Source organism: Semicossyphus pulcher, unplaced genomic scaffold, assembly GCF_022749685.1.
Source record: "Semicossyphus pulcher isolate SPU_LCO1_2020_fin unplaced genomic scaffold, fSemPul1.0.p SCAF_10, whole genome shotgun sequence".
Lineage (NCBI taxonomy): Eukaryota > Metazoa > Chordata > Actinopteri > Labriformes > Labridae > Semicossyphus > Semicossyphus pulcher.
Genome location: NW_027211604.1, coordinates 19,299,045 through 19,326,717, shown reverse-complemented (window position 1 = coordinate 19,326,717; position 27,673 = coordinate 19,299,045). Strand labels below are relative to the sequence as shown.

General features: G+C 41.8%; 1 protein-coding gene across 1 annotated transcript in view; it reads right to left on the bottom strand.

Annotated features, from left to right (window-relative positions):
* The window catches only part of stk32a (serine/threonine kinase 32A), an 84,803-nt gene that overhangs the window by 21,870 nt on the left and 35,260 nt on the right, over nucleotides 1-27,673 (bottom strand). The window contains exons 5-7 of the mRNA XM_069673738.1: nucleotides 16,223-16,260; nucleotides 7,513-7,602; nucleotides 2,521-2,624 (exon numbers count right to left, since the gene is read on the bottom strand). Of these exons, the coding sequence (XP_069529839.1) occupies nucleotides 2,521-2,624; nucleotides 7,513-7,602; nucleotides 16,223-16,260 (232 nt within the window). The remainder of the gene's footprint in view (nucleotides 1-2,520; nucleotides 2,625-7,512; nucleotides 7,603-16,222; nucleotides 16,261-27,673) is intronic.

The following is a 27,673-nucleotide window of genomic DNA, read 5'->3' as shown; positions in this document are numbered from 1 at the left end:
GATTGAACATTCTCTTTTTGACAGAATTTTAATTAGGCCTGATTGATTTAAGAAAAATCTGCAATGTGATTATATTGCTAAAGGAGCAGTTCGCCCCTGGAAAAAGCCACAGTCAGTTAAAGCTGGTGTTCTCTGTAATCGACAGAAGCAATAATATTTGAAATTGGCGCCATAGCTGTGGAGAAAGTTGTACAAACACCTTGTGGTTTCTCCCATTCTACATTCCTACAAAACCCAGCATGCATTGCGCCCCTCCCTCTGAAAGGAACGGCCCAGCGAGAGACGCTGGAGTGAAATAATACCGTTTCGCTGCAGGCAGTGGCTCAGAGCGGCACAGAATCTGAAATACGACGAGAATATACCGGTGGATCGTCTAAAAAACGATGCATGGATGGGTGGATCAGTTAAACACTACAGACATCGGAGGCGGGCGTCCTGGATTTAGGAAGTGTAGTTTAGCAAGCTCCCTGGCCTCCAGAGGTTTTCCAGGGCCCATTGGAAAGCGGATAGCGTCCTCCAAATGCGTGATAGGACTGAAGGTGAAAATCGGCGAATTGGCTTTAACTTGTTGTCTATCTCCTGTTCTGCATGTTTTACACAGTACCGGTGTTTGCATGAACATGTCCCTCATGAATCCAAAATAATTCCTTATAGCTGTGGGGTTTCTTTTACTACCAAATTCACACCAACTAATCTGACGGTATTTGGCAGCCTTCATTTGAATGGCATAATGGACGAGAGCAGTGCCACGCTGGCAGTGTTTTTCATATCGAGATTGCGATGAAATTGCAATTTCTTTGCATGCCATTCGTCAGATTACTTAGACTGATGCGAAACAGGAAGAGAAATAGAACGACATGCAACCCAGGAGGATGATTCACCATTCTTCATTTTATATTGCACGCTCTTTTAGACGCATGATATCAATTATATTCCAATTCTGCAGATGTTCCCCCAGACAGGGCGCACATAAGGTGTCATATAACCAGTAATGTATTATTTTGAAATCAGATGTGCAGAAGGCAGAAATTGGCTCATATATTGTTACAATTTATTAACATTTGTTTTAGAAAATTACTTGGAGTTCTCTTTGTTTCTTCTCTGGGACCGTCTAATTTAGAAACAACAAGCGCAGGCAGGAGGGGGAGACACTGAGTGACAGTGATTGAGTTGTGGCTCTGAAGAGTTGCTAAGCTGCCTGGATCTGAACCTGCAACCTGTGGTAAGACCTGGCAGGGGGGCACTGTTAGCGAGAGAGGAGTTAAACGGTTTGAGCGAAGCATGAATAAAGCGAGAAGGGGTTGAAGCTTAAAAGCGAGAGATAAGATGAAGTAAAGGTGTGAGGAGGGATCGGAAGGTGCCCTGGAGCGGGATAATAGTGAGCTAGCTCTCCATTTTCAACAGCCAAATAATTCTGCACATCCAACAGGCCAGTTTTTTAACGCCCCGAGACAGACTCACGCTTTATAGGCGGCGATGAAATGTGCCAGTCAGAGAAAGGTGTAGAAGAATGTCCCTGGGAGACAGAGGGATGAAGTGAAAATGAATTTTCTCGGAGAAGATGGGTGGAAGAGAGAGAGAGAGGGGTGAGGGAAAGTTTAGGAGAAGGTTTAAATAAAGGAAAATTGAAGTATGAGGAAAGCGTGTAAATGGGGCTAACGTCAATGTCACTCTAAGTAAGTCCTGGGTGTGTAAGTGTGTGCTCAGCAATCCATCGCTGAATGACTGAAGGTTAAAAGCACTTGAAAAATCAAAGTACACAAGTTTAAGGTAAGAGCGACGACTTGATGTACATAAGATGTAGCGTTGAGGTCAGGGAGAGGACAAAGCTTATATTTAAGTCGGGTTAACTGGAGGTTTTGAGGTAAAATAAAGCTTGAGGGAGGGATAAAGATAGTTCAGTGGGCGTAAGATGTAACTTCGAGGTCAGGAAGTTGGCTGAATACATTTAAGGACTAGAAAGTTATCATGCAACCTAAAAGTTAGAGGTATTGGTTTAAGGAACACTCGGAAAGTTCCAGATTAGTCTCTGTTTTCCAGCCTTGTCATTTGACAGAGGTAATTGTAGTTTGCGTTATCGTCATCCTGAAAGATGGGAGGAAATTCTGCATCCAGAATCCGGAGTCCACAGTGATCAAGGACGACTGCTGTCAGCTCTAATACTCGGTGAGGAGATTGAGAGTTATCATTACGTCCTGTGTTTATTTCCATGACATCCAAATAAACTTCTCCAGATGGGACCAGCGCTAAATTAAATAAATAATTTTCTTAAAAATCAATTCCAATTACACGGGGCTCTGAAATGCTTAAATTCTATTTTCTCATTCTGCTGCAGCGATTCGTTGCACAGCGTGACTAAACATTTTAACATCTTCCTCTCTGAGGTCAAATTCAATTATAGCTTTTCTCCCCTCTTGTTTTGTGAAGGCTGAGGCTTCATGACTACTTTCATACTCTTGTATGAAGTGAGTAAACGTGGACATGATGATGCTACTTCTCTGTGTGTGTGTGTTCACTTACCTGTCCTCTTAGCAGCTCGTAGGCTGTGATGCCCAGAGACCACCAGTCCACAGAGAAGGAGTACCCCGGGTGGGACCCCTCGTGGGTCTGAAAGAGCTCAGGAGCTGATGGACAGAAAACATTGTACAACAAAATCAAATGGAAGTAAGGGATGTTTTACCACTTGTACCTTTCCTTTGTTATGAATAGACTCTTTGGGTGAAGTGTTTTGAAGGACTGAAAAATTTGTCATAAAATAGCCTGCTTTATTTATCTCCTTAAAGGGATAGTTCGGATTTTTGGACGTTAACTTGTATGAAATACTTGCTAGTAATGTAGTGGATGCAAAGCTATCAGCTTACTCACTGAGTCCCGTGGTCGGGGTTCTGGCCGAGTAAGTAGTTCCGGTGAGATGCCAGGGTCATGACACCAAAAAGTTTTACCCTACAAAACGAAGGCAATGGTGATCCATTTCCAACACAAAATCATCCTCCTAGGATTTCATATACTGCGCCCTTCTTTTGGCGCTAGTTTCTCTCTTGACAAATCCAGTATCACTACAGCTGCGGCAGGCCGGTTTCTCAGGTGACGTGATTGGTCAGCTGTTACTAAGAGAACATGCCGGAATTGGTAACTTGGGAGGCGACGTTTGTCTTCAGAGAGGAAAATACATGTCTAAATGGTGCGAATTTTTGATTTTCCAGGCTGTAGTAATAAAAATGTTCCACCGCACAAATTTCATTGTTTTCCTGACACGGATTATGCCCTTAGAGAACTTTGGCTTGTTGTAGTTGGTTTGAACATAGGTACCAAGGCGATGAGGGTAAAAAAAACTTTGCGTTTGCAGTGCAGAAAATCATGTCCCTACACGTCCAGGACAGAAGAAAATGCATGTTTTGAAGAGCTTGGCTGTGCTCGCACCCCGGGTAAGAGAGACTAGATAATACTAACCAGTGTGTGTGTGTGTGGGGGGGGGGGGGGGTCTCTCATTTCTCTCTCTGCCCGTTCTATGTCTGTTTGACGAAGTTCAGCATCAGTATATTCAGGTTCATACAGATATCCAGTTGGATCCATTGTTAAAGGTAAATCTTCCACATCACTTTCATAGTCCGACATGTTTACTTTAGCAATGGCGCGAATCAGTCAGAATCAACGTGAAACAGCTACTAAGTCGGCTTACCTGAGAAACCGGCCTGCGGCAGGCGTAGTGATACTGGATTGTTCAAGAGAGAAAATAGTGCCAAAAGAACGGCGCAGTATGTGAAATCCTAGGAGGAGGATTTTGTGTCGAAAATGGATCACCACTGCCTGCGTCTTGTTTTTGTAGGGTAAAACTTTCATGACCCTGGCATCGTGCCGGTACTACTTAAGCTAATAGCTTTGCATCCACGACACTACTAGCAAGTATTTCATACAACTTAGTGTCCAAACATCTGAACTATCCCTTTAAGTCATGTTTATTGCATACATTTTCTAAACTGGCAAGCCTTCATCAATTGTGATGGACTTAAAAATGTAGATTGCTGTTGAGGCAAGAATTAATGACACTCATCCGTGCATGGGACATTATTCTCTCTGAGTGAGTGCCTTCTTCAATTTTCTCACCTATTAGATAGAGAAATCTCCTGCCTCTCACTGAGTGAGACTGTAGAGAAGTGCCATGGGAAAGTTACCACGTCAGACAGACGTTAAGACTTTGATGTAAAAAGTGACTTGTTTAGACATGAGACTCCTGCCATCACATTTACAGTAAGGCAGTACATGTCTGAAAGGGGCTTGTGAAACAGAACAGACATGCTGTTATAAGTTGCTTATATACATGTAAGTGTGAGAAAGTTAAAGAAGAAGTTGAGCCAGTTTTTAAACGTAACTTTTGTTATTTGTAGTTGTTCTGGGAGGAAGGAGAAAAACATTAATTTCATTGTTTTTGCCAGAGGCAAATATTAAGGATCTAATTTGGAGCCAATAAAAAATCATAATGTCCTTGGAATAAATAATAGATTGAACAGGTTTTTTTTGGATGGGATGAGCTTTCAAAACACTTAAATTGTGTTTTCTTTACTAGTAAATAAATAAGTGAATAATCTATTCTCATCATAAACCATCCCTGTCTGATCCTTTTATCTTTATGACACTGTCAAAATCAGGACCGTGAGAACATACTGTACACTCAGGTTCACACACACACACACACACACACGCTCCCTCTCTCCGTCATGACAGGTTTGTTCGCTCGCTTGCTGAGGAGGAAAACGTGTAGTTTATCTACTGAGGCCTCGGAAAAAGGTTTTCTTCTCCCCAGAGTACCCATGAATTATCTATTACACCACAGAGTATTCTCCTCAAATGTACTCACACGTGGTAACAAGATTATTCTCCATCATGAGCGCACACTTTATAAGGTTAAAAAAGTTGCACGCACACACACACGCATGCCCCATCATCTTTATCCCCATGAAATCCTGTTATCTATCTGATCTCTCAGGAGCTGAACAAACATCGACCTGATAACGACTGTGCGTAAGAGTCACGAGCAGGACAACTGAAAAAAGGAGAAATGCTGCTTTCTATAGACTGTACAGGTTTTGGGACCATGCAAGATCAATCAATTTATTGGTGATTAAGTTAATATTTGACAAATATATTGATAATTGTTTAATCCGTGTGTCACTTTTTAACAACAAAAATCTTAATTCTCTGAATGCAGCCTCTTTAATGTGAATAAAAACTAATGATATATTCAGGAGAATAATAGATTACTCAACAGTTAATGTCTGTTTACAGATTCTACATAGAAATGTAGATGTGGATTTTCAGGATGGCAAGTGATTTTTTCGCTTGTAGTGCAGTAATAGTGACCAATCACGTATCAGCAGTCTGCGGCGTATGCAGGAAAAACAGTCCGTGTGGAGAGCAAAAGCAGGCGGAACGTAATGACATCCCGGCTCCCATCAGCGTCATCTGACAACAATTTACCTTCTTATTAATCAGCTAACAATCTGTTCTAGATCAAAAATTCAACCTCAGCCTCAAATTCCCTTGACGCTGTGTCACGAAAGACGTTCTGCGTTTAGATTTCCGGACTTCCTCGAATGCATCAGAAACGTTTGATCCGACCTCCGTTCAACAAACAAGCATTTTAAAAGTTTTCTTCTCCTCTTGAGGACAGACCTGACAAAGCTTCATATTTAGTTTTTACTCATCTGCATCATGATTTAGGCATCATGAAAGGTAAGACCTGGTAAAAACTGGTTCTTTTTCTGTAAATAAAGCAGCACGTGGAAAAGGAAGTCTTGACTGGAAGTCTTTTATCGCTAACCGCTGGCTACACGCCCGACATGTTCACTGTTGTCCCCAGAGGCTATATTGTCGTCAGACTAAAGCCGATGGGATCCAAGATTGGTCAACAGTAAAAAATAACCATTAATTGCGATTAACTTCTACATCAAACTAATAAACTTCAAGAATATAAGCCTACTTTCTAAAGGCTTAAAGCGTAAAAAACTGAAGGGAATGTCTCCTTGTAATGTTCTTATACAGGTATTTTGAACCTTAAATGCCTCCCTAACAGAATTAAGCTCCACAAGCCTTCAACCTTCACTGTACAAGTACAAACAGTTACTGCTCGATAAACTGCCCACTTAGTTTGAGCTGTATCTTGTTCCAGGTCAAGAGGGCAGCCAACACTGACAAAAGTCACACAGTATAAACATTGAACTCAGGGACCTTAGGGGTGAGTGTACTTTAAGCTCTATTGTTGCATTGTACAGCATCTTCTGCCTTTTCTTCTCAGTATTCCTATAACACTTGTTTTTTTTCTCCTCTTAATCCATCATGCATCCCTTCATAAATGATTTACTTACTCTAAAATCAGTCTAAAAACCTACTCTTCACAGGTTGTATCAAAGAAATACAGAGAGATTTGCTGTGTTTGTTGAATGTATGAGGTGTTGGCACTTCTTCTTCCTCTTCTCACCTCGTGTGAGGGATCAATAAAAATGAACAAGAGTAAAAACTGCCCTTCAAACAGCCAAAGAAGAATATGTCCTCCAGTCAGTTTGGGAATTTGTAGCAAATATTAGCCTGCTCTGTGGAGTTTATTGAAGTTTTGTTCAATGTTTTCTGAAGATATAAATCAACCTTTCAGAGATGGCAGTTACGGGCCTTTGCAGTGATTCGGATCTTCAAATCTCGTTCAGCAGCAAGATTAGTTCATTAGACCGAGACAAAGAAGATGTTAGAGTCATGAACGATTCGTTCAAAAATAACTAATCTTTAAGTAAATTGAATGAGCCGTTCAATTCCATGCATTGATTCATTCCTGGTCGTTCATTAAATTCTCTCTCGCTTGATGTTAACACCCGTAAAACCTCTAAAACGACTCACTCACTGCTTCCTCTCACTAGTTTATGAACGATGATGGCTCCTTTTGCATTCACTGGTCTTCTTGTAAAAAAACAGTTACTTGGCCCAACCTTCTGATGTTATAATGTCTTAATAAATAAACATAATTTAGTTTGTGTTCTGTCAGTGGTTTAAACTTCTGTGAATTGTCTTTGTATGCCCGCATGAAATACTTGCGCCCACTTTCATTTGTAATCGGGTCGCATCGTGCACGAGGACCAGTCTCACTCAGTGGACGTGTGAGTGAGTGAAAGTGAGAGACATTCGGTCGAGTGATACGTTCCATAGTTCTCCTAACCAATGACATGGTCATTTGATAAATAGCCCTCCTCCAAAAGGCTGTTAGTGCATGCTAACATCAATCAGTCTGGTTTTCTAAAAGGAAGAAGGAAGGGATTGGGAAGCCGCGAGCAGAGCAGAGTCAGATGCAATTTTTCTGGATGTTAACATCAAGCGAGAGAGAATTTAATGAACGGCAGGAACGAATCATTAAATTTACTTAAGGATTAGTCCTTTTTGAATGAATCATTCATGAGTGAAACATCTCTACAACCTTTTACCTTCAGAGGAACCCCTTGTAATGCATTGGCCAAACACGTATTTCCTTACCCATGTACGGCTTGGTCCCTGCGATGGACGTCGCTTTCAGGTCTTCTTTTACAATGGCTGCGATGTTGAAGTCTGTTAGATGGACGTGCCCTGCAGAACAGAGAGATTATGTAAACTTAAAGTGGAAGAGAGGTTGTTTTTAATGTACATTTAATATATATCGCTTGTGTGAGCCCTATAAAACCTAAGCCGGCACAGAGCTGCACAATCACGCAGCTGTGTTTACATCATCATAAGTAACTGTGGTCCTGCTGGAAGCTTCAGCTTTTTCCTTTCAATTCAAAGTTCCCCACAGCTAGCTTAAACATAGCAGGTGTCCTACTTTGTATGCTGCTTATGTGAGAGTTAGATCTCAGACCTTTTAATACAGAACATAATCCACTGAATTTCCATTGCTTATTCTAGTCGTCATAACACTCTTATTGATATTATTAAAATGCATCAAATGCAAATTGGCTGCAGCTTTATTGATTGAATTAAAGGTGTGTTTTTGTGACTGGGCCGAAAGTGTTTTAACAGCAACCTCCCAAAGTCAAACCATTGACCTGTGTCTCACTGTGCTGCAAGATAGCCCTGAGTCTTTGCCATGCACACTGAGCCCACACTAATGAGCTGAATATACAGTGTGTGTGTGAGAGAGAGGTGTGTGTGTGTCATACTGCGTGAGAGAGCAATACAGAGCAGGAGAGTTTTTGCCGCAGAGTGATTGTTCGGATGAATGGTTGTCCCCGGTAACCCAGCAAACACAAGACCAACATAAAACACAGCTTAAACTGTGTGAATGTATATAAACAAAGATACTGAGCCTTAAAGATAATGGAAATTCTCCCTCCCTCAATTTTTTGTCACTCTTCATTATCGCACCTTTTTATTCTGTACACCTTCTTTATTCCACCCCTCCTCTCCTCCATCCCCCTCTACCCGGTCCTCCTTTTTCACGTTTTAATTTCCTTTTTCCTGCATAAACCCTGTATCTTTTCTCTCTGCTGCTTTATGCTCTGACTTCTTTACCCCTTTGTGTCCTTTCCAGTTTGAAATATGCACGATTCACATTCTGTATTCAGAGCTGTGGTGATGCAAAATGGAGAGATGGGTTGGCGCTCTGCCGATATAAAGGGAGCATTGTTAAGGCTTTCTGAGGACTGTGACAAAGGTGCAGCAGGACTGAAACGTCACTTTAAACTTTAAGTGGAGCTTGAGCTACAGTCATGTTTTCATACTTAATGGCCCCTCCTGTCTCTGTCACGGGCTTATCTTTTCCCTTTTTTCCCTCTCGGTCTTCATCGCTCTCAGCTTCGCAGGAGACAGATTTAGGACAGGAGTTTTTAACAAAGTAGCCAGCGGGGAGAAACAGACGACTATCATCAAATGTTTGAGCTGCGGGGCCGAAAGAAACTAAAATCATGTGTTTTCATTTCAACATAGGTGTCGTTTTGCGATCAGCTCAAAACAGCTCCGAGGATGGCTGTTATGATTCATTGCTTGGTTAGTTGCTCCAGTTAGGTGTTATGAGAAGTTTAGCCTCTAGTGGCCAGTGGCAGAGGATTTAGACTCGTATGTTTGCTTCAGTATGATTCACCCCTGGGTCTGAGCCCAACTCCAAACAACTGCATAACACATTTTAAAAAGTGTGCAAAGAGCTGAGGATGGGGATGGGATGCGGGCGTTGATGTGTCGGGTAGGGGTTGATGAACTTTGGTTCATTTGTTGTTAACATTCTTTTGATTTCATATTGAGGATAATTCCCAATCGATCACATCTATGTCAGCATTGGCCTGCAAGGTTCACAACTGATTTAAAACAGTAGATGCTGTGTGTGGAGCCATTTTCAAACCATGAAATTAAAATGAAATGTCCATATTAATACAAGTAGCTCCAAAACACGTTTAAGTGTGAATTAACTCTTTAAAGGGCCAGTTTGCCGATTTTCAACCTCAGTCCTATCATCCTATTACGGGGAGCTAATGCCATTATGGTAGGGGAAAAAAAGCAATTTGATTCTGTGCCTTTGAATGACGCTATCTGCTTATCCAATGGGCCCCGGAAAACCTCCGCCAGACTACGTAAAACGCGTCATCTGGCAGAGGCCAAACTACACTTCCTCAATCTAGGACGCCCGCCTCTGATGTCATGTGTCGTTCAAAATCGTCAGGTTTGAAATGTAGACTTCAGACCTGAAGATTTTTTAGCTCTGAGCCATTGCCTGCAGCGAAAACAGTAGTATTTCACTCCAGGGTCTCTCACTGGGCCGTTCCTTTCAGAGGGAGGGGTGCAATGCACGCTGGGTGTTGTAGGAATGTAGAATGGGCGAAACCACGAGCTGTTTGTACAATTTTCTCCACAGCTATGGCGCCGATTTCAAATATTATTGCTTCTATCGATTACAGAGAACACCAGCTTTGACTGACTGTGGCTTTTTCCAAGGGCGAACTGCTACTTGAACCTACAGTGAAGTAATTTGGACTCTAGTTGGTTCAGTAACAGGGTAGACATGGTTTTCAAACTAACAGGACACAAACATGACAGTCACAGTGCACCTTCACTTATAGAAAATAGTGGTGTGAGTGAACGTGAATGGACGTAATTAAGAGATGGTTTCTGACTAGTAGGGTCAATTGGGATAAATAAAAAGTGGATGTTGTGTTATTGTTGTTCTTGGCAGAGTGCTTTTATGTCAAAGTGCCATAGAGGGACTGGCAGGAGCATGCTTGCTGCATTGGAGGAGAGAAAGCTAATCAGCCTTTGTGACGTTTTCTATTTAAATTAATCTGCATAACAAGCCAGCCCAGATTGAAATTGACTTTATACCCTTTTTTTAATCTATTTTCAGCAAATATTTAGAGGGTGGCCGTGGCTCAGGAGAGGTCGCGGCTTGTCCACTAAATTTATAATTGGCGGTTTGATCCCTGGCTTCTCCAGATTGCATGTGAAAAAAGTAAAGAGTCCTTGAGCAAGAAACTGAACCCCAAACTTCTATCAAAGGCATAGCAAAGGAAGGTGCTATTTTTAAGCATATTGGCATGTTATGTTTCAGAGGACTGAATACAACTGAATGAACAGCTGTTGCAATGTTTTATTAATGGTTTTTAAAGCCTTAAATACAGTTCATTGCTGCATTATTTCCTTTGGATTTTAAGCTGCTTTTGCACTATGTATGAGATGTCCACTTCCCTCGCTCTGATCCTGTGTGTGCACTAAATGATGAAGAAAATTAAGGACATTTGAATTTTTTAAAACAATACGTGTTATAAAGCAGGACCATTTCTTTAAATCAAATACAATCTACTGCCCTGAAATATAATTGAAAGTCAAACTGTGTCCTGCCTGAGTGCTGGCCTGTGTGGAGGCTGAACAATGGGACAGCAGGCTTCCTGGTAGCTTAGTTATCTAACACGTTTTACTGGGATTACCTCCACAACTGTCGAGCTTTGATCCTTCCGTTGTGTCACATGCTTCATATCTCTTCTATTTTTAATTTCTCTTTGCTGACTGTTACCTCACAACGCCCACACCACTGATGACAACAATGTAACACATACTGTAGATACACTAATGAGCTCACTGGTGGTCCCATCCTGGATTTAACGGGCCATTCAAGTATGCAAGACTTTTACATGAACTTTATATATAAGGTTTATGGTAGAATTTTCCAAATTTGTAAGATTATGTTGAAACATCCTCTGAGGCCCATACGGATTGAGAGGTCATGCTTAGGGTCATAGGTACCTCCAGAGACAGAATAACTCCCTAACATCCTTAGCAGTAAATTCAGTCTGTGCGTAAGACACTCACTGTTACTTCCGATAGAGTTTAATTTTCATTGAAAACACACAAATTACAGGCTACCATCTGTTTTCACCATGTCAAGTTTGCAATCCTGCTACCTACCGGTGCCGTCGCTAGCTAGCTAGTAGGTAGCTGGCAGCCTACGGTAACATTTATTGTTGTAAGGGTGGCGGCTGCGATGGCGATCATGACGGTGCATGTCTGTGATGAAGCGTTAGCAACAAGCAGTTAGTTTTCCTTGCTGTTTTAAGATATATATTGGTCGCACCGATATATAGGATGCAGCCCACTTTTAAGATTAAAAAAAGTGTTAAAAGTGAGTCTCATACGCAGAATTTTACGGTAAGTGCCAAATCTTAACGATGAAATGATCTCCATAAAGGTTATGCCAATGAAGGCATTAGTTAAGTTAATTATTTCTACAGTCAATATTTCTATAGGAACATGTTTCTCTAGTGCGTTTGATGAATTAATATAAATTCTGCAGCTTGAGGCAGAAAGCACCAGGTAGGTTTTCTCAAAGGTAAAAAAGGGTTCTTACAAATTCGATACATCGAAATAGGATCTGTTTTTGTCATTGTGATCGATGCCTTATAAAGCAAAGATGCAAGTTGACAGGGGCAGTAAGATAAACAGATGCATGTACACAGGGCTTGACATTAACACCCGCCAAACGCGGGTAGAATTGGGCAGTGGCGGGTAACTCGCTCACTCTTACTAGCCACTCTGGTGGGTGGCATTCTATTTTTCTTCAGTAAGTATATTTTAAAACGCGACGATCCCTAACCGACGAGAGGGACAGGCAGCGTGGGTGAGAGAGAGATGATCCAGAGTGTGTGTGTCTATGAGTAGTTTAGAATTTATAATAATGTGATCCAGCAGTGGGCAGTTTATAATCATGCAGTGCAGTGAGGACACCGATCTGTGTGTGTCTCTCATGCTCTGCCCCTGACTTAATAGGGTCGCGATCTGTCCCTGTTTTTCCATGAACTATCTTTATGAAGCATAACTCATACATCCACAGACAGACGTGAGGAGAGGAGCAGATATGACGTATTTCCACACACAGGTAGGGTACTATAAAGTATAAACACTCCACATGCTGTGTGGTCCCCCCAACATTGTGGCTAGTGATTATGTTGGGTGGCTAGTAACTTTGGAAAAGCACTAGCCTCAGTGCCACGTCGGCTGGTGAGCAAAAAAGTTAATGTCAAGCCCTGCATGTACATAAGGGCGACTTGATGCATTTTTAGCGACATATAAGCCTGCAGGAATATCTTGTACCTATTAATTTATGATATGAATGTACTGGTTTTATTACCCCGAAGACTTTGCCTTGTATTTCCTATCAGGAGAGATTATATCCTGTACGTTTCCCAAAGGTATTGATGATGCAAACATGCTTCAGTATGTATTTGTTTCAGAGAGGAGGAGGAGTGAGCCGTGGTTTCCCCTCATATCACCTCAGTCTGTGTGCGTGCCTCTCACCGTGGATAACCTAGACAGTGGCCCTCTCCGAGCTCCTCTCAGCACCCTGGGGCCATGCCGTTTAAAAAAAAACGACATCGCACGTGCATGAGTAAATTGTTTTTCTCTATTTGAAGCGGCTCCCAGAGGATCACAGGAGGAGCGGGTCAATTCCAGCTGGCAAAATCGACTTGCAGAAGCAAAACAGCCTGCTCCCCCACCCCCGCCTCCTCTCACACCTCATGTTGTGTTATACGGAGGAAAGCTACCGGTCTGAGCAGAAAAACAGAGTGAGGGTAGCATGCATGAGGCGAAGGAAAGTGCTTATTGAGTTTGAAAGGACACGCAAACATACTGAGAGAGAGAGAGAGAGCAGGTGAGCGTGTGTCCTTGGAAATCAGGCTGACACAGCTTCTCTTTCTCCTCCCTCTTTATCTCCCTTCTTCTCATATCTCCCTCTATCTCTGTCTAAACTGTTTTCCTTCCTTTGACAAATCTTTCTCTCCAGAAATGTTTGCTCATCACTTTCCTCCTCCTTGTCTTATCCTTGTGGCTCTCCCTGTTTGTCTCGCTCCTTGTTTTATCTTTTCTATCTTTCTATCTTACCCCTCTTCCTCTTGTTCTCTCTCTTTTTCTGTCTGTCTTTGTTTCCTTCCGGTCTGTAGCGACAGCAGGGCTGCCATCCCACATAACTCCTCAGCTCCTTGAAGCAGATGCCCAGTGCCCTCTGAGACCTCTGGACTTGAACGGTTGCGTGTGTCTCTGTTGTGTGCGTGTGTGTGTGTACACTATGTGGCCAAACATATTTGGACCCTTTTTCATGGTTAGGGCTTCACTCTGCTACATTACACTTAGTTTGTTAATTATTCAGTGACAGAGATACCAAAATAGAGCAAATTAGCTCAAACATAAACATCTTTAGAACTTACAAATGTTTAAACATTTTAAGGAAACTGACACATAACTGAGACTCTCTGTGCCTGTTCTGTAAATGTAGATAACGTAGAAACGTAGATCATTTCAATCATGCCAAATTTGAGGACAAATAGTCTTCTACTTTTAATGCTACTGCCACAGAGCAGGTGTTGTTAAGGTGTTATGCAATTTCTTCTTAATTGTATGCGCAACTCCTTTAAAGTAACTTTGTTAAGGTCATTCTCAGATTATTTTAATATAGGCTGTACTTTCTGTATACAGCAGATGGGCGGTTAAATCAGGATTCAGGTCGCAATAGTACTGTACTCTTACAATCTGTCTCTTTCATCACTCAAACCAGGTGTGATTTAATGACATGATTTTTAGTTTAGTCTAGTCATATCAAGCTGATGCTTCATCATACTTAAGAACTTTACCATAGACTGTATAAATAATGGACGTAGCCACCGTGACGTCACCCATTGGTTTCTCGACGGCCGCCGCCATGTTGGTTTCCTGGAGCCTGAAGTGACTAAATTTAGATGAGATTGTATCAAAGCTAAACAGTCTGTGGCTGATCCATCAGCTGGTGAATGAGCTAGTTTAACTCCACGTTTCCCACAGAGGAGATTCTTTTTGTGGTGGCGACTGACTGCAGATGTTTATTAATCAGACTCACCATTCACTCGCCCCGTGAGATAGCAGCGGGTGAACGATACATACAGGAAAACGTAAAATAACTGGTCTTCTCCAATCTCTCCAACAACAAACCTGACTCATATGCACTGGCTGACAATTAAATAAATGTTTGACAAACACTGAACAGGCTAACAAGCCAGGTATGGAGAGCACAGTATCCCTGCTACTTAGTGCTAAAAATATATAAATACAATAACACTAGCAGTTAACTCATTGAAAAGCCGGAGCTCAGACTTCTTGAACGGCCATAAAGTTCCATATATCCCACAGAGAGAGATTATTTGTCCAAACTTTGAATGAAAAAATCCCCTAAAGGCTCCAACAACACAAACAGGTGAAGTTAAGCTCAGTGACTGTGTGTCTGTGTTGACGTCGAGCAGACAGCCAGCAGGATCCACCTGTGTGACCCAGCTCTGATAATTTAAGGCTTAATATAATTAAAACGGGTGAGTTATAAAAAGTTACAAAGGTCACAAAATACTCCTACCAGCACTTCTGAAGCTCATAACATCAATGACGCGATAACATCAATTTTAAAACAGAGCAACACACAAACAACAGTTCAGCTTGCACCTCTGAGATAAACTTCTCGTCGTCCATGCCGTAGAATAACCTCTGGGATCCTCTGACCAACTGATTGATTCTGGCCTCGAGATACCGGCTATGACGTAATGTTGATATGGTGATAGGATATAAAAACGGGAGTCTGTACATGGTGTTTTCATGTCTGACTTCCTGTTTGGAACGATCTGCTGTGTTTAGCTTGATGAGTGCTTAAAGCGGTCTCCGTCAAAAATAGACTCTGCGCTTATTATTATTATTAACGGAGCAGGGCGGAGAGATGCTTCTGGGACGCATCGGAGACGGAACACATTGCGTGCTGTGGAAACACGAGCATTGCCTAGAGTGGGCGCGATCAACTACGGAGGTTGCGGCGCACGCAGAACACGGCGGACACGGACCCTGTGGAAAATAGGCGTAACTTCCTGGAGTCTTGTCATCACTGTGAGGTTGACAGGGCTTCTTTAATTAACAGGTCAAGTTGTGCTCTTCATTCCAGGACAAGCCATATACAGTTTTAAGTGGCTGAAATGATACTACAGTCATGCATATGGCGCTATATTTTTAGTACGCCTGTGTTTCTCCAGGATGGATCATAACCTGAAGTACTTTAATATTTAACATATTGATGAAGAATTTACAGTCTCTTTATGTGGCTTTGATTTACAGTATTCCCCCTCCTTCTGACACACACACACACACCACCCCCTCTGCCTCTTTTATCAGTATATGTGTGTTAATGTGTGCATAAATATTTGTGTGAAACTGACGGACACACCAAATCCTATGATGCCTTTTAATCAATCATTCAGGACAGGATCTTCTCTCACAGCAGAGAGGAGGTGTGATGAATATCAACCCAGCCCTCTTATTACATCACCTCTTATTTCATCACATAGTTCAAAGACAAGAAAAGAAGCACCCTGTGAAAATGTCATAGTGGACAGAAAATAAAAATGCACATTAAATTTTATCTGTCGCATTTTGTTAAAATTAGGTAGGAGGTATTTTCACTTATGCTTGAAGGCCTGTCTGTGAAACCTGCCTCTGAGCCTTTCAACTCCTTTGATCTGTGCAGAAGTGCTCCCAGGGGTTCCTTAAATCCTGAGTCATTAGCAGTTAAGTCTTGAATTTGGGGCGCCAAGTCGTGTAAGGTCTACGTGAGTGAAGTCAAATTTTGTTATCATGTAAACAAACAGAAAACCTGGTGATATCTTTTTGGATTCCTGAGCTACATATCCATATGACTGAATTAAAAATCGAATTAAAGACGGGATCTTACCGTGTTCATCCAGTAGTATGTTGTCAGGTTTGATGTCTCTGGAAGAAAAACACAGAACAGCAGGATTAGTGTTTGTCTGTGTGCATATGGGTAGCGGATGAAATCAGGATCAGATTGTTTTTCTGTTCTATTCAAACATTGCTCGGAGAACAAGCACACGTGAAATGAGGCAAATGTGGCTTTAAGGAGAATACAGTCATAACGAGAAAAGGCCAGTTTGGTATAATTAGTTGTTACCTTAAACAAAGCTTTCCTATTATGTATCAAGCTTAAACGTCCCGTAATCCAACACAAAGAAGCCCAGTGGAGTCTTAGTGTGTGTTTGTTTGTAGAGTATTATGTGATTTTATATTAAAGTACCACGGTGATAAGATCAGCCAGTCTGCGCTGGCCTTCACGCTTTTCGATTTTGAAGAAGCAATCTCGAAGATCTCAGTTTCGTTCTCTTTGGCGCCACCTATGTCGATAAACGATAATTGCAGTAGCACACCTCCCAGATATCCAGACAGTGTCGCATGTGTGACGTCCACAGTTGGCTCCTGTTGTAACTCTTGATTTTCCTCGCTGACGGTCGCTTTCCTTTTTAGACTGTTTGCCTTCATCTGAGCGTCGAGTTTGTTTCTTTTTCTTTGGATTTTCACTTATGTTTGAAGTTGTATCTGTAGTCATCCATCTTTTCTTTGTTTGTTCAGCCATAGTAGATTACTGTTTACTCGCTACACTTGCAGAGAGCGGAAAAGCAGCCGCTTAGCTCCGCCTACCCTCTCTGGCAGACCAACCACTGCTGGGTGATGGAAAACGCGTCACTAACTGGGCGCCAACTGAAAACAGATTTTACTAGTAAGTAGTGTACATCACAATGTGTGTTCTCTGTGTGTGACATGATAAGAATAAGTTATTTGTTGCACAATCAGCTTGCAAAATCACTTTGACATTCGACACCAGGGTTAGCAGCCCCATTAGTTAAAATAAGGGGTGGAGAGATGCAAGGTGTTTGTTTCCCTTTCATAAGCATGACTTCAACACAGGAGGCAGTTTCCTAAAACACTCATTTAAGTCGGTAGAGGCTGGTTAGCTGCTGCCGTCAACGTCATGCATCAGGCCTTAAATTTGAACTCAGATTAGACACAGATTCAACTTTTGAACTTGAAATAAAGTGACCCGATTAGACCTGTCAGAGGAATTTGCAACACTTAGAAAGACCAGTGATGTCAGACTGAGGTGACGCTTTTCATCATCACACATTTGGACTGTTAAAATTCACGATTTAAAAATGTACTTTAAAGAAGTAATCTGCAAGATGCTTGATTTTAGTTTGTTGTTACCTCTTTAGTTCTAGGCTCACAGTGCTTTTGTGTTCAGCTCCCCTCTTCCCACAGCTCACCTGCACATAAAACAGTGTGGGTGCTACTGACGTCTTATTTACTGCTCATGACGTTTGTGTTTCTGTAGGTGGCACTCTTCTCTTTGTTTGTCCAGCCAGGCAGGTTACACTGCTCTTATTATATTACACAGCTCTTCTACTCATTCCTAAACACACCTGTTTTTTGTTGCTGAAGTCACACAATCCTGTGTGTGTCAGAGAAAACCCAGAAGTACTTGCACAGATCATCATTTGTAAAAGCTTCCAGGAAGTGAATGTAAAGTAAGATGACTCATTGTTGTGCTAAATCATTTGGGTTTGGTGACTCAAAAAGAGGACATATAATACCTGGATCGAAACTTTAATGTTGCACCAAGCTGTTTGAGGAAAACAAATGAATATCTAATACTGTAAGGTTTAAGCAGGGACAGCAGGTTAAGCTGTGGGAGCAGCTCAGACACCTGAGAAGAGGAACAGGTGGAGACTTTAGGCTCTTTAACGAAACAAGGCCTCTCCTTGTTTCCCATCATCCTTTCGCATTTTCTGTTTTTCTCACATTTTAAAGCAGCAAGATGTTTGATCTTCTGCACCTAAATTTAGCTTTTTCTTTAAAGGAATAATCTTGAAGATCTCAGTTTCGTTCTCTTTGGCGGCACCTTATGGCAATAAACGGCAATTGCGGGAGTACACTTCCTAGATAACTAGACGTCTACAGTTGGCTCCGGTTGTAACTCTTGATTGCCTTCATCTGAGCTTCAAATTTGTTTCTTTTTCTTTGGATTTTCACTTATTTTTAAAGATGTATCTGTAGTCATCGATCTTTTCTTTGTTTGTTCAGCCATAGTAGATTACTGTTTACTTGCAGAGACCGGAAAAGCAGCCGCTTAGCTCCGCCTACTCTCTCTGTTTCCGCAAAAGTGGCCACCAGACACCCAGTCTGTAATACTTCAAATGCACAGGCTTTCGTCAGTGGGCCATAGGCTCAATCATTGTGTTCGGCAAAAGATAGTGACTTAACAGACATTTATTTAAATTAAAATTTTCAAGATTATACACTGAACAAAAATATAAACGCAACACTTTTGTTTTTGCTCCCATTTTTCATGAGCTGAACTCAAACATCTAAGACTTTTTCTATGTACACAAAAGGCCTATTTCTCTCAAATATTGTTCACAAATGTGTCTAAATCTGTGTCAGTGAGCACTTCTCCTTTGTCGAGATAATCCATCCACCTCACAGGTGTGGCATATCAAGATGCTGATTAGACAGCATGATTATTGCACAGGTGTGCCTTAGGCTGGCCACAATAAAAGGACACTCTAAAATGTGCAGTTTTACTGTATTGGGGGGGGTCCGGGGGGGTCAGAAAACCAGTCAGTATCTGGTGTGACCACCATTTACTTGATCAGGTTGTTGATTGTGGCCTGTGGGATGTTGGTCCACTCCTCTTCAATGGCTGTGCCAAGCTGCTGGATATTGGCAGGAACTGGAACACGCCGTCGTATACGCCGATCCGGAGCATCCCAAACATGCTCAATGGGTGACATGTCCGGTGAGTATAATGGCCATACAAGAACTCGGATGTTTTCAGCTTCCAGGAATTGTTTATATTATATGTATATATATATATATATATATATATATATATACGCGTTTATATTTTTGTTCAGTGTATCTTTTAAAACCCCATAAATCAAAATGGCATCTATAGAAGCAACACTTACACTAAAGCAGAACCTGTCCTTGGAAACTGAAAACTACCTGCACACAACAAGATTCATTAGATCTGGTGTTTTAAATGTTAAACTGCTGTAAAGAGATTTTATAAGTAAAATAAATGACATTGAATATAATACACAGGGCAGATTATACATGAATGAGCGCAGTGATTACAGGCTATATTTTTACATCAGTGTAGTTTCTAAAATGACCTTGAATCATTTTCCCTTTCTCGTAGAAAAACAGCTTAAACACAAATCAACATCATTTGATGTTGTCCTTGCCAGATAAATGAGTCAATAGTCAGCCCAGAAGGTGTTTTGATGATTTCTATTTCTGTATTTTTGCGAAAGAATGACATTTACCATTTTATATTCAGCTACTAATGTTCTTTCTGTTCTGCTGATTTCACTCGTGTGTTGATAAATGCTCTCCTTTATGCATCACCCTTTCTTTTCTTAAAAAGCCTTGCACTGGGGATGGCCTGTTAAATACTCTGCGATGTACGGGAACCATACAAAGTGAATTAATAGAGAGTAGATTAGATTTTAATGACAGATTTCAGAGCAACTTGTTCCACGGCGCCACAAGTGACGAACCAAGGTCCCTGGTGACAATCAGCCACTTCAAAGAACAGCTCAGGGTCCAATGACGTCCCTGCCGGCCATTCATTTCAACTCAAAGCAACATTATTCATCCCTTTATTCTCATTTTCACTGATCTTTATGTGTCCTTGACTCTATGTTTTTCATTTTATATTCCACTCAGAAGAGGTGCATATGTTATTAAGAAAAGTCTTTGTCCTGTGTTTGAGGAGGCGTCCATCATTGCCTACTCAAACACAGAAACAAACACGTAAGGCATGTGAGTGTTTTTTTTCCATCTCAACAGTTGTTGATGCATGTGTGTAGCTGCAGACTGAATGAGTGTAAGGGTACAGCGTGTCTTCAGCTTCTCTCTGTTCTCTCGTCTCTGGAGCGTCTCTCGCTCTTAAAAGACGCTTTGAACTGGAGTGACGATATTCAATATTCAGAGCTCTTCTCCAATGTTTCATTTGTGCTTTACGATCAAATGCAGCATTCATTTGCAGAATTACCACACCCTGAGATTGGAACATTACAGAATGAAGGCATTTGAGAAGTAAATTGTGTGTAAATTAGCAGAGATGGCGACGTGAACGGGCTCTGTCTTCGCATTCGAGTGTGTGTTTTTGACTTGATTTCTAATCAGGCCAGCAGGGGATTTCAGTAAGCGACTCCAAAAACAAGACTGAATTTAAAATGACCTTCTGTTGTCGGACAAAATAACAAATCATGCATATTTTTGAGACAATAAAATGGGCGTAGTTACAAACATAACAACTGAAGGACATTGGGGCATTCAAAAGGACAGTCATGTGTGTATGAATCACAACAGCATGATGACAGCAGCTCAGTAACACACACATATCATCTTTATGGTCGTCTCTGCTGACAGCTGACTCATTGTGCATCCTCAGTGTCAGACAGCGAGTGTCTCCTCTAATTGAGTCCAACGCCCTGTAGGAGCCCACCAGTATTTAGCATATCAAAGGCCGCGCCGACCTGTGTTTGTGTGTGCCTGCCTGCGTGTGCATATGTGTTTCTCGGAGACAACCTGCGGCACAGGCTCAGGTGGGGGTGAAAAAGGTCGATCGTGTAACCCTTAATTAGCTGACATTTACCTCAAAGGCTGGCGACGGGGGAGATGGGAGGGGCGTGTGTCGCTGCTAGAAAAGCAGGCTGTAAGTGAGGACAAGGAAGCAGGTTTTATCGCTAAAGGCCACGCTGCCATTGTGAAGCCAGAGGGCGAGGAGGGGCTGGGGACAACTGGTGGAAGAGATAAAGCAAACAGCGAGGCTCATTAGGAGGAGGCCAAGTTGTGGGCGTAGAGGTGATGATGATGATGATGATGACAATTACTGACCTGTGTGTTAGTAAACTCAAGACCTGTTTTAGATTGAAAATGCTCCCTTCACATTTAAAAAGATACCCGTGGTTTGGAGCCGTAGGAAAGCAGATGTGTCTGAGAGAAAGTCATGTGAATATGCCTCCGAAGTGTACTTTAGTAATTCCCCTTTCCTACTGAAATTAGCGTGTTAACGTGGGTTTTTCAGACCCGGAAAGACCTACTTATAGATGCCAATTGTCTCTTTTCCCATTGCCAGTGAAGTATACTCATGTCGGTCTCTTTTCTGCTGCGTCACCATCTGACGCACCGGAGACAGGGTTAGTAAACAGTGAAGATGTTACGGTGTTTAGGTCTTTATTGTATCCATTACTCATTCAGTCTGTTTATCAAACTCGGTGCCGACAAATTTGGAACGATGTTCGAGCGCTACTCGGATGGAGACAGGCAGAATTTGTAGCTGAGATGACAAGGAGTCGCAGAAGTTACTGACGGAGCATAGCATCACGCCAGAAAGGGGGCGGAGATTAGTGTGTGGACACGGGTTTTGTGTTCCCATCAATGCCAATCGGAGCCGAGGCGATAATTACCCTGGGTCTACTGCAGAGTCATAGACCCGGGTCTGAATGCCGATTGTAGCCTTTCCCATTCAGCAAAAAAGCCCGGTGTTCACGGTTTTTTTGACCTGTGGGAAAAAAGCTTTATACTCTGCCAGCTACCTATCCTGGTCAACCTCTTGACCCACTGATGACGTTCCAAATTATAACAACAAACGTTCCACTAAGCTGAGCATTGATTCCTGAATTATGGCTGCACAATTATTCGAATATTAATCCCAGTCACGATTTTGGCTTCCCACAATTAAATAATTAATTGACGACAATAGTGACGTCAAAAATGCACGCTCCGCCCGCAGAAAACTCTGCGCTGCATATCAAATCAAGCAAAACTAACAGCCACCAACCAACAGCATGTCAGGAGCGCCTAACTTGCAGCAGCAGTTACAGTAAACAACAGAGACCGGTGTTTTGGTTCAAAGAGTGACAATGTTAACTGGTGACTTTCAGCCGGATGCGTCTGTGGTTGTCGTAGTTACAGCAGCTGTTGAAAACAGGATGAGAATACGTAGCTGTCCTCGCGAACGCCTCTTTGTTGAGGTCTGTTGCACTCAACATTGTAGACTGTCACCAGAATAAATTACAGGTGGGGTAGGTAGGTGAAATTCCAGGCCTTATGATTGAGACCCTGTGTCTCAATGAGATTACTTGTTTACATAAATGTTAATTAGAAATGTAAAATGTGTTTGGGGAGAAAAGCATGGACATTTTTCTGGTTGAATACCTGTCCCAGCCTTAGTAATATAATATAGTGATTCAACATATACAGTAATGCAAGCAGCTTTTTCATTGTTATTCCATGAAGTAAAATTTCAGGATTTTTAATTTTGCATTTTGCCTTTATTCACAGGACAGCTGAAGAGAGACAGGACACGGGGAGAACAGAGTGGGGGATGACATGCAGCAAAGGGCCGAGGGCGACAGTCGAACATGCGGCTGCTGCGTCGAGGACTGTAGCCTCTGTAACTAAATGAAGCTACTGTGGCCCTCTGTCTTGTGCTAACTTTTCACTTGCCACCTCCATTGTGGAGATTCGGCAGAAGATGACTCATTATACATACAGTATATCAGGCCAAGCTGTGCTCGCCTACAAAGTGCTAAATAAACATGGTGATTATTCTTTAAGTGAGATATGGGTGGCATGATTTTCCATAAAAAAATGTTTTGTTTTTTTAATTGATCTTTGTCATTTTTTCAAGTTGTTGGCAAAAAGAGAAGGAAAAAAATGAACCTGTCACTGCAGCTTTTGGACGTAACAACAATGACATCACTCACCTCTTATGAAATATTGATATGTATTTCAAGGTAAAGGTCCAATTTCTTCTTTCAATATCTTACTAGTGTTGTGACGTTCGCGAACAATCCGATTCTTTTGAACAGCTTCTTGGTGAGAACGACGGGAAACGAGTCGTAGGTTCTTTTTATAGTTGTGCCCAAATTTCACTGCCCGCCCTCGATCCACTCCCTTTTTTGACGAATTGCCACAGGCAGCTTTTTTCAGCTGCAACTCCGCTATACTAGGTCACGTGCAGCGGAATCACGTACCTTCTCTAATGTTTATAATGCAGGTCGAGTAATTTAGTGCTGCTTAACCTAGTCCACACATGTGAATTGAAATTATATTGGTGGGATGTCTAAGTTCGAATCTGATCCAAATCTTCATTATAATCATTATACGAGTGATTATTTCGCCCCCTGAAAAAAAGAGGAAAAGGAAAGGGAGCCATAAGATCTGTCTCCCTTCAAAGACACTATGTCTTACTTAAATCACTTAATATTGTGACGATTTAGTGAATATAGTTTGTAACCAGTAGCTTCAATAAATAAAAAAAGCACTGCACAAGTTACAAGATACTTAATAATATTTATTTAAAGCAAAGAGAACAAATGACAGTAATAGTCTCAGACACGCTTCACGAGCTCAGCTCTGTATAAACAGAGATTTTGCACTAAAATTAATATTTTATAAACCTTTCCAACAGTCACAATCAATACTCAGTTTCTCAGCTGCGTTCAATTTAATGATCCGTGAATTAAATTCTATTTTCCTTCCCCAGAAGCCGACGTAAAAGAATTACCCGGCAATTACCAGCTAAAGTCTTTCTATCAAAACAAAGTCCTAATGAAAAGTAGGTCAGACGGCTGCGTTATGGGGATGTCTGGGGAAAGAGCAGAGCTAATATTCACAGGATATTTTCCTTTCCTTGTCTCATCTGGAGACTGTTGTTTACCCTGTGTTCATCACTGCAGCAGGAGCGCTCGGATTTGATTAAAGTTATTAAAAAAACATTAAAAACCTGTTCGACAACGTTCTGCTGAAGTCGTTTAAGGGGCCGATTCCATTGATGTATTTTTCCACTGATAGCAAATGCACTTTTACTGTGTTATACTGTGTGTTTTTAGTGTTTTAAATGACCCAATCTGCGTGACTCACTGTTTGTGCTCATAGTAAAAGCAAAGACCTAAGAAAGCACTTTGTTTTCACCTTTTATATTTCAGATTCTCCCGTGTTTATTATCCTGGATTGCTGCTATAGAGTGCTGAAGCAGATGGGTCTGCTGCAGCCCGGTCACAGCACTGCTGTGTGAAGACTGAAACTGCTTGGCTAGGTGACACCTCGACCATCTGCAAGCGTTTACCACTTTGAGCAGGACGCTTTAGAGGATGACACAGCAAAAAGGTGAATGAGATGAAAGAGTCTGACTGTTCTCTCGGAGGTAATATGAAAACCCTCAGTCATTACTTGTCTACACATGCAACTTGCAGCTCTTTTGGTGCACCTTTTTCTGACTGATTCTCTGGTTCTCGTTTTTTCTATTACCATTTGAGAGAGTAACATTATGATAACCGAAAGCACTTTACATATGAATTGACAGCTTTGCTTTAATCACAAAAAATGGATGAGAAAATGGAAAGACAGGGGAGGAGATACGAATAGACACAGAGGAAAAAGAGATGAATTGAGGTGAGTAAAAAAAGTCAGCTTTACATTTATTGAGAGCGATAAAGAGCTATGAAAAATAAACAGGGACAATCTGAGGAAAAACAACGTGTACTGCTTTCTGTGTGGATGAACTGTGAAGATAAAGAGGGGAGCCAATAAGACGACTTGGATTGGAAAGAGGAGGGAGGGGGATAAAAAGAGCTGAGGGTAAATTGAGCGAGTTAGTTGAAAGGACTGAAGTGAGCGGTAGAAAATGGGGACAATGGAGGTAAAAATTTGGGGCTCTTGTGAGCGAGGAGTGAGACGAAGGGCCGGTAAAGCTCGCTGCAAGCCGATCCCCTCGGCTTTTCTCTCGGTTGACTGGTCCTACAAGCTATTACCAGGATCTAATGGCCTCATTACAGCCTGCCATCAGAGGCACACGGGTAACTGAACCCTGTACCTGGTCATATGATACTCTACTGATACTGGAGCGGGCACACACACCTGAGAACGGAGGCTCACACACACACACACACACACACACACACACGTCATATAGCCACACACTCAGATCATTCAAAGAGCTTATGAAGGCATACACGGCATCACACACACACCATATCTCCTCCATCAGGTTCTACAGGATTTTCATAGAATAGGTCTAATAGTACTGACAAATAATGATCAAATTTGATGGCAGGGACGTGGATTTCCGGGAAGGCAAGTCCGAGTAATAGTGACCAATCACGTATCAGCAGTAATGACATCCCGGCTCCCATCAGCCTCATCTGACAATGTTTTAAATGACGTTCGATTGTTTGTTCTAAAAAAACACACAGGTTCAAACTATTCGAATATCTATTTTTGCGCAATATGTCCACAAGACGACATACCAATACAACGAGAGACAAATTTACTTGAAAAGATATATTTATTTAAACATAAACATGCCTTTTATAACACCAACACTGCCTTCCTACACCTTGCAAAATAAACAAATAATAATTTGGTCATGGTAGAACAGACATTCAGCTCTCTGAGCGAGCTGTACTGTGAAAGGGATATTTATTTAAACATACCTATACCTGTCTGTTATACTGGAGGTGAGAATCCCTCTCTCTACGGCCAGGCTAGGTTTTGAATTCTCCGCCATCAATACCACTCGTCACACGGTTGTTGGATTAGCTCGTTTCAGCTACAATAAAGTTAAAGGTGACATATTTTAGATATGCAATCAATTTCCTATAATTCTAATGGGTTTTGACTCAAGTTGGTAAAGTTTGTTTCGTCTTAAAAATTGTTTACATATTCTAATTTAATTATTATTCGGAGCCTCTCTACCTTCCTCCTGAAATGAACAAGCTGTTTTGCCATTCAAAGGTTAGAACTTAGCCACAATTGGCTGACAGTATTTGGAGCGACCGTGTAGCCCCTCTAGGATCAGTTATTCGGCCTTATATGTACGAGCCAGGAGGTGTCAGGATGGCAAGTTGAAATCTTGACAACAACTTAACTTCAAGCTCGTGCAAGAAGGCAGCCTGAGGTGAATGACAATTGGTCGATTTCAGCTAAAGCAAGGTTCTACATAGAAACCTGCAGCTGGTCTGAACGACCCGTTTAAGAGGCGTCCTTTTTAAAAATGTGATTCTGGAAAAACACGGAATTATGCAGTTTTCATAGTTTTCATTTCAATGATAAATTTCTGTCCAGCAGACTGAAACCTAAAAAGCAGTTTGTTAACAAAGAAGACGAAGAAAACCAGCAGATATTGACATTTGAAGGTCGTTTCATTTGGGGGCCTTTTTGCTTTGAAACAGTTTCAGCCGTTTCATCTCTACTTAATAGTTTGGATGCTTTGTGCTTTGACACATTTCCAACCACATAAAAGAACAATCATATCAGGATTCAATACCCGCCCGGGTTCAGTATGACTGACAATGTTCTGGCGTAAAATGAAAAATGGATGGCTTGTTCTTCTGCCAAATAAAAATCTGTAATTCAATGAATATCCACTTTAATTCATGTTTTTAAAGAATCCATAAACTGCTCCAGAGGAATTGGTGTCACTGGTTTTCTGGGCTCAGATTGCAGGCGGTTTAATCAGAGGCTCTTTCATGACTCTGCTGCTTTAGTAGCTCTCTGCTCCACTCCAGAATAAAAGCACGAAGCTGTTTGAGATCGTGCCTCTCCCTCTCTGTCACAAAGCAGAGTACGAGGAGCTGTGGTGGCCCCAGAAAGCCCACAGCTCGGCTACATCACACACTCCAAACAAGCAGCACACACACACACAGACGCACATGAGCACTGTGAATAGAAACATGCACACTTGCAGGGATAGTCACAGTGTCAGAATCCCTCAGTTCTAAGTACCTACGCCCACCAGCCATGAGAGAGCGAGTCAGACAGCCGCTGCCTTTGAACGTGAATTGAAAGCCCAACTAGACCCACAGAGGCTAACAGATCCCACCCTGCAAACTGCTGTCTCACTCGCTCCGTCTTCTTTCTGTTAATGAAAAGCAGCTCCGACAGGTGTGACAGCGGCACAGGTGTACACGCGTGTTTGTCGGTCGCTGTGTTTACGCTCATGGGTAAACATTGTGTGTGCGTATGTGACAGTAGCTGAAGCCGAGAGATGTTCATTCCTAATTCATTAACACGTAGCGAGTGTGTCAGGTTGACAAAAGTCGGCCGTGACAGCTCTCTCCAGTCGAACTGGGAGATGATTTTTTTGGAGTGCCGAAAGCAGCCAGTCGGCACTAAAAAGCCAAGGCCAAAGCTCACATCACAATTACCAGTGATGAATAATTCACCGAGTCAGAAACATTCAAAGAGTGCTACACAAAAAAAAAGTGTAGCTCCCTCCGCCCTCTCCGCCTGTAGCTCCATCTTTCTGTCTGCC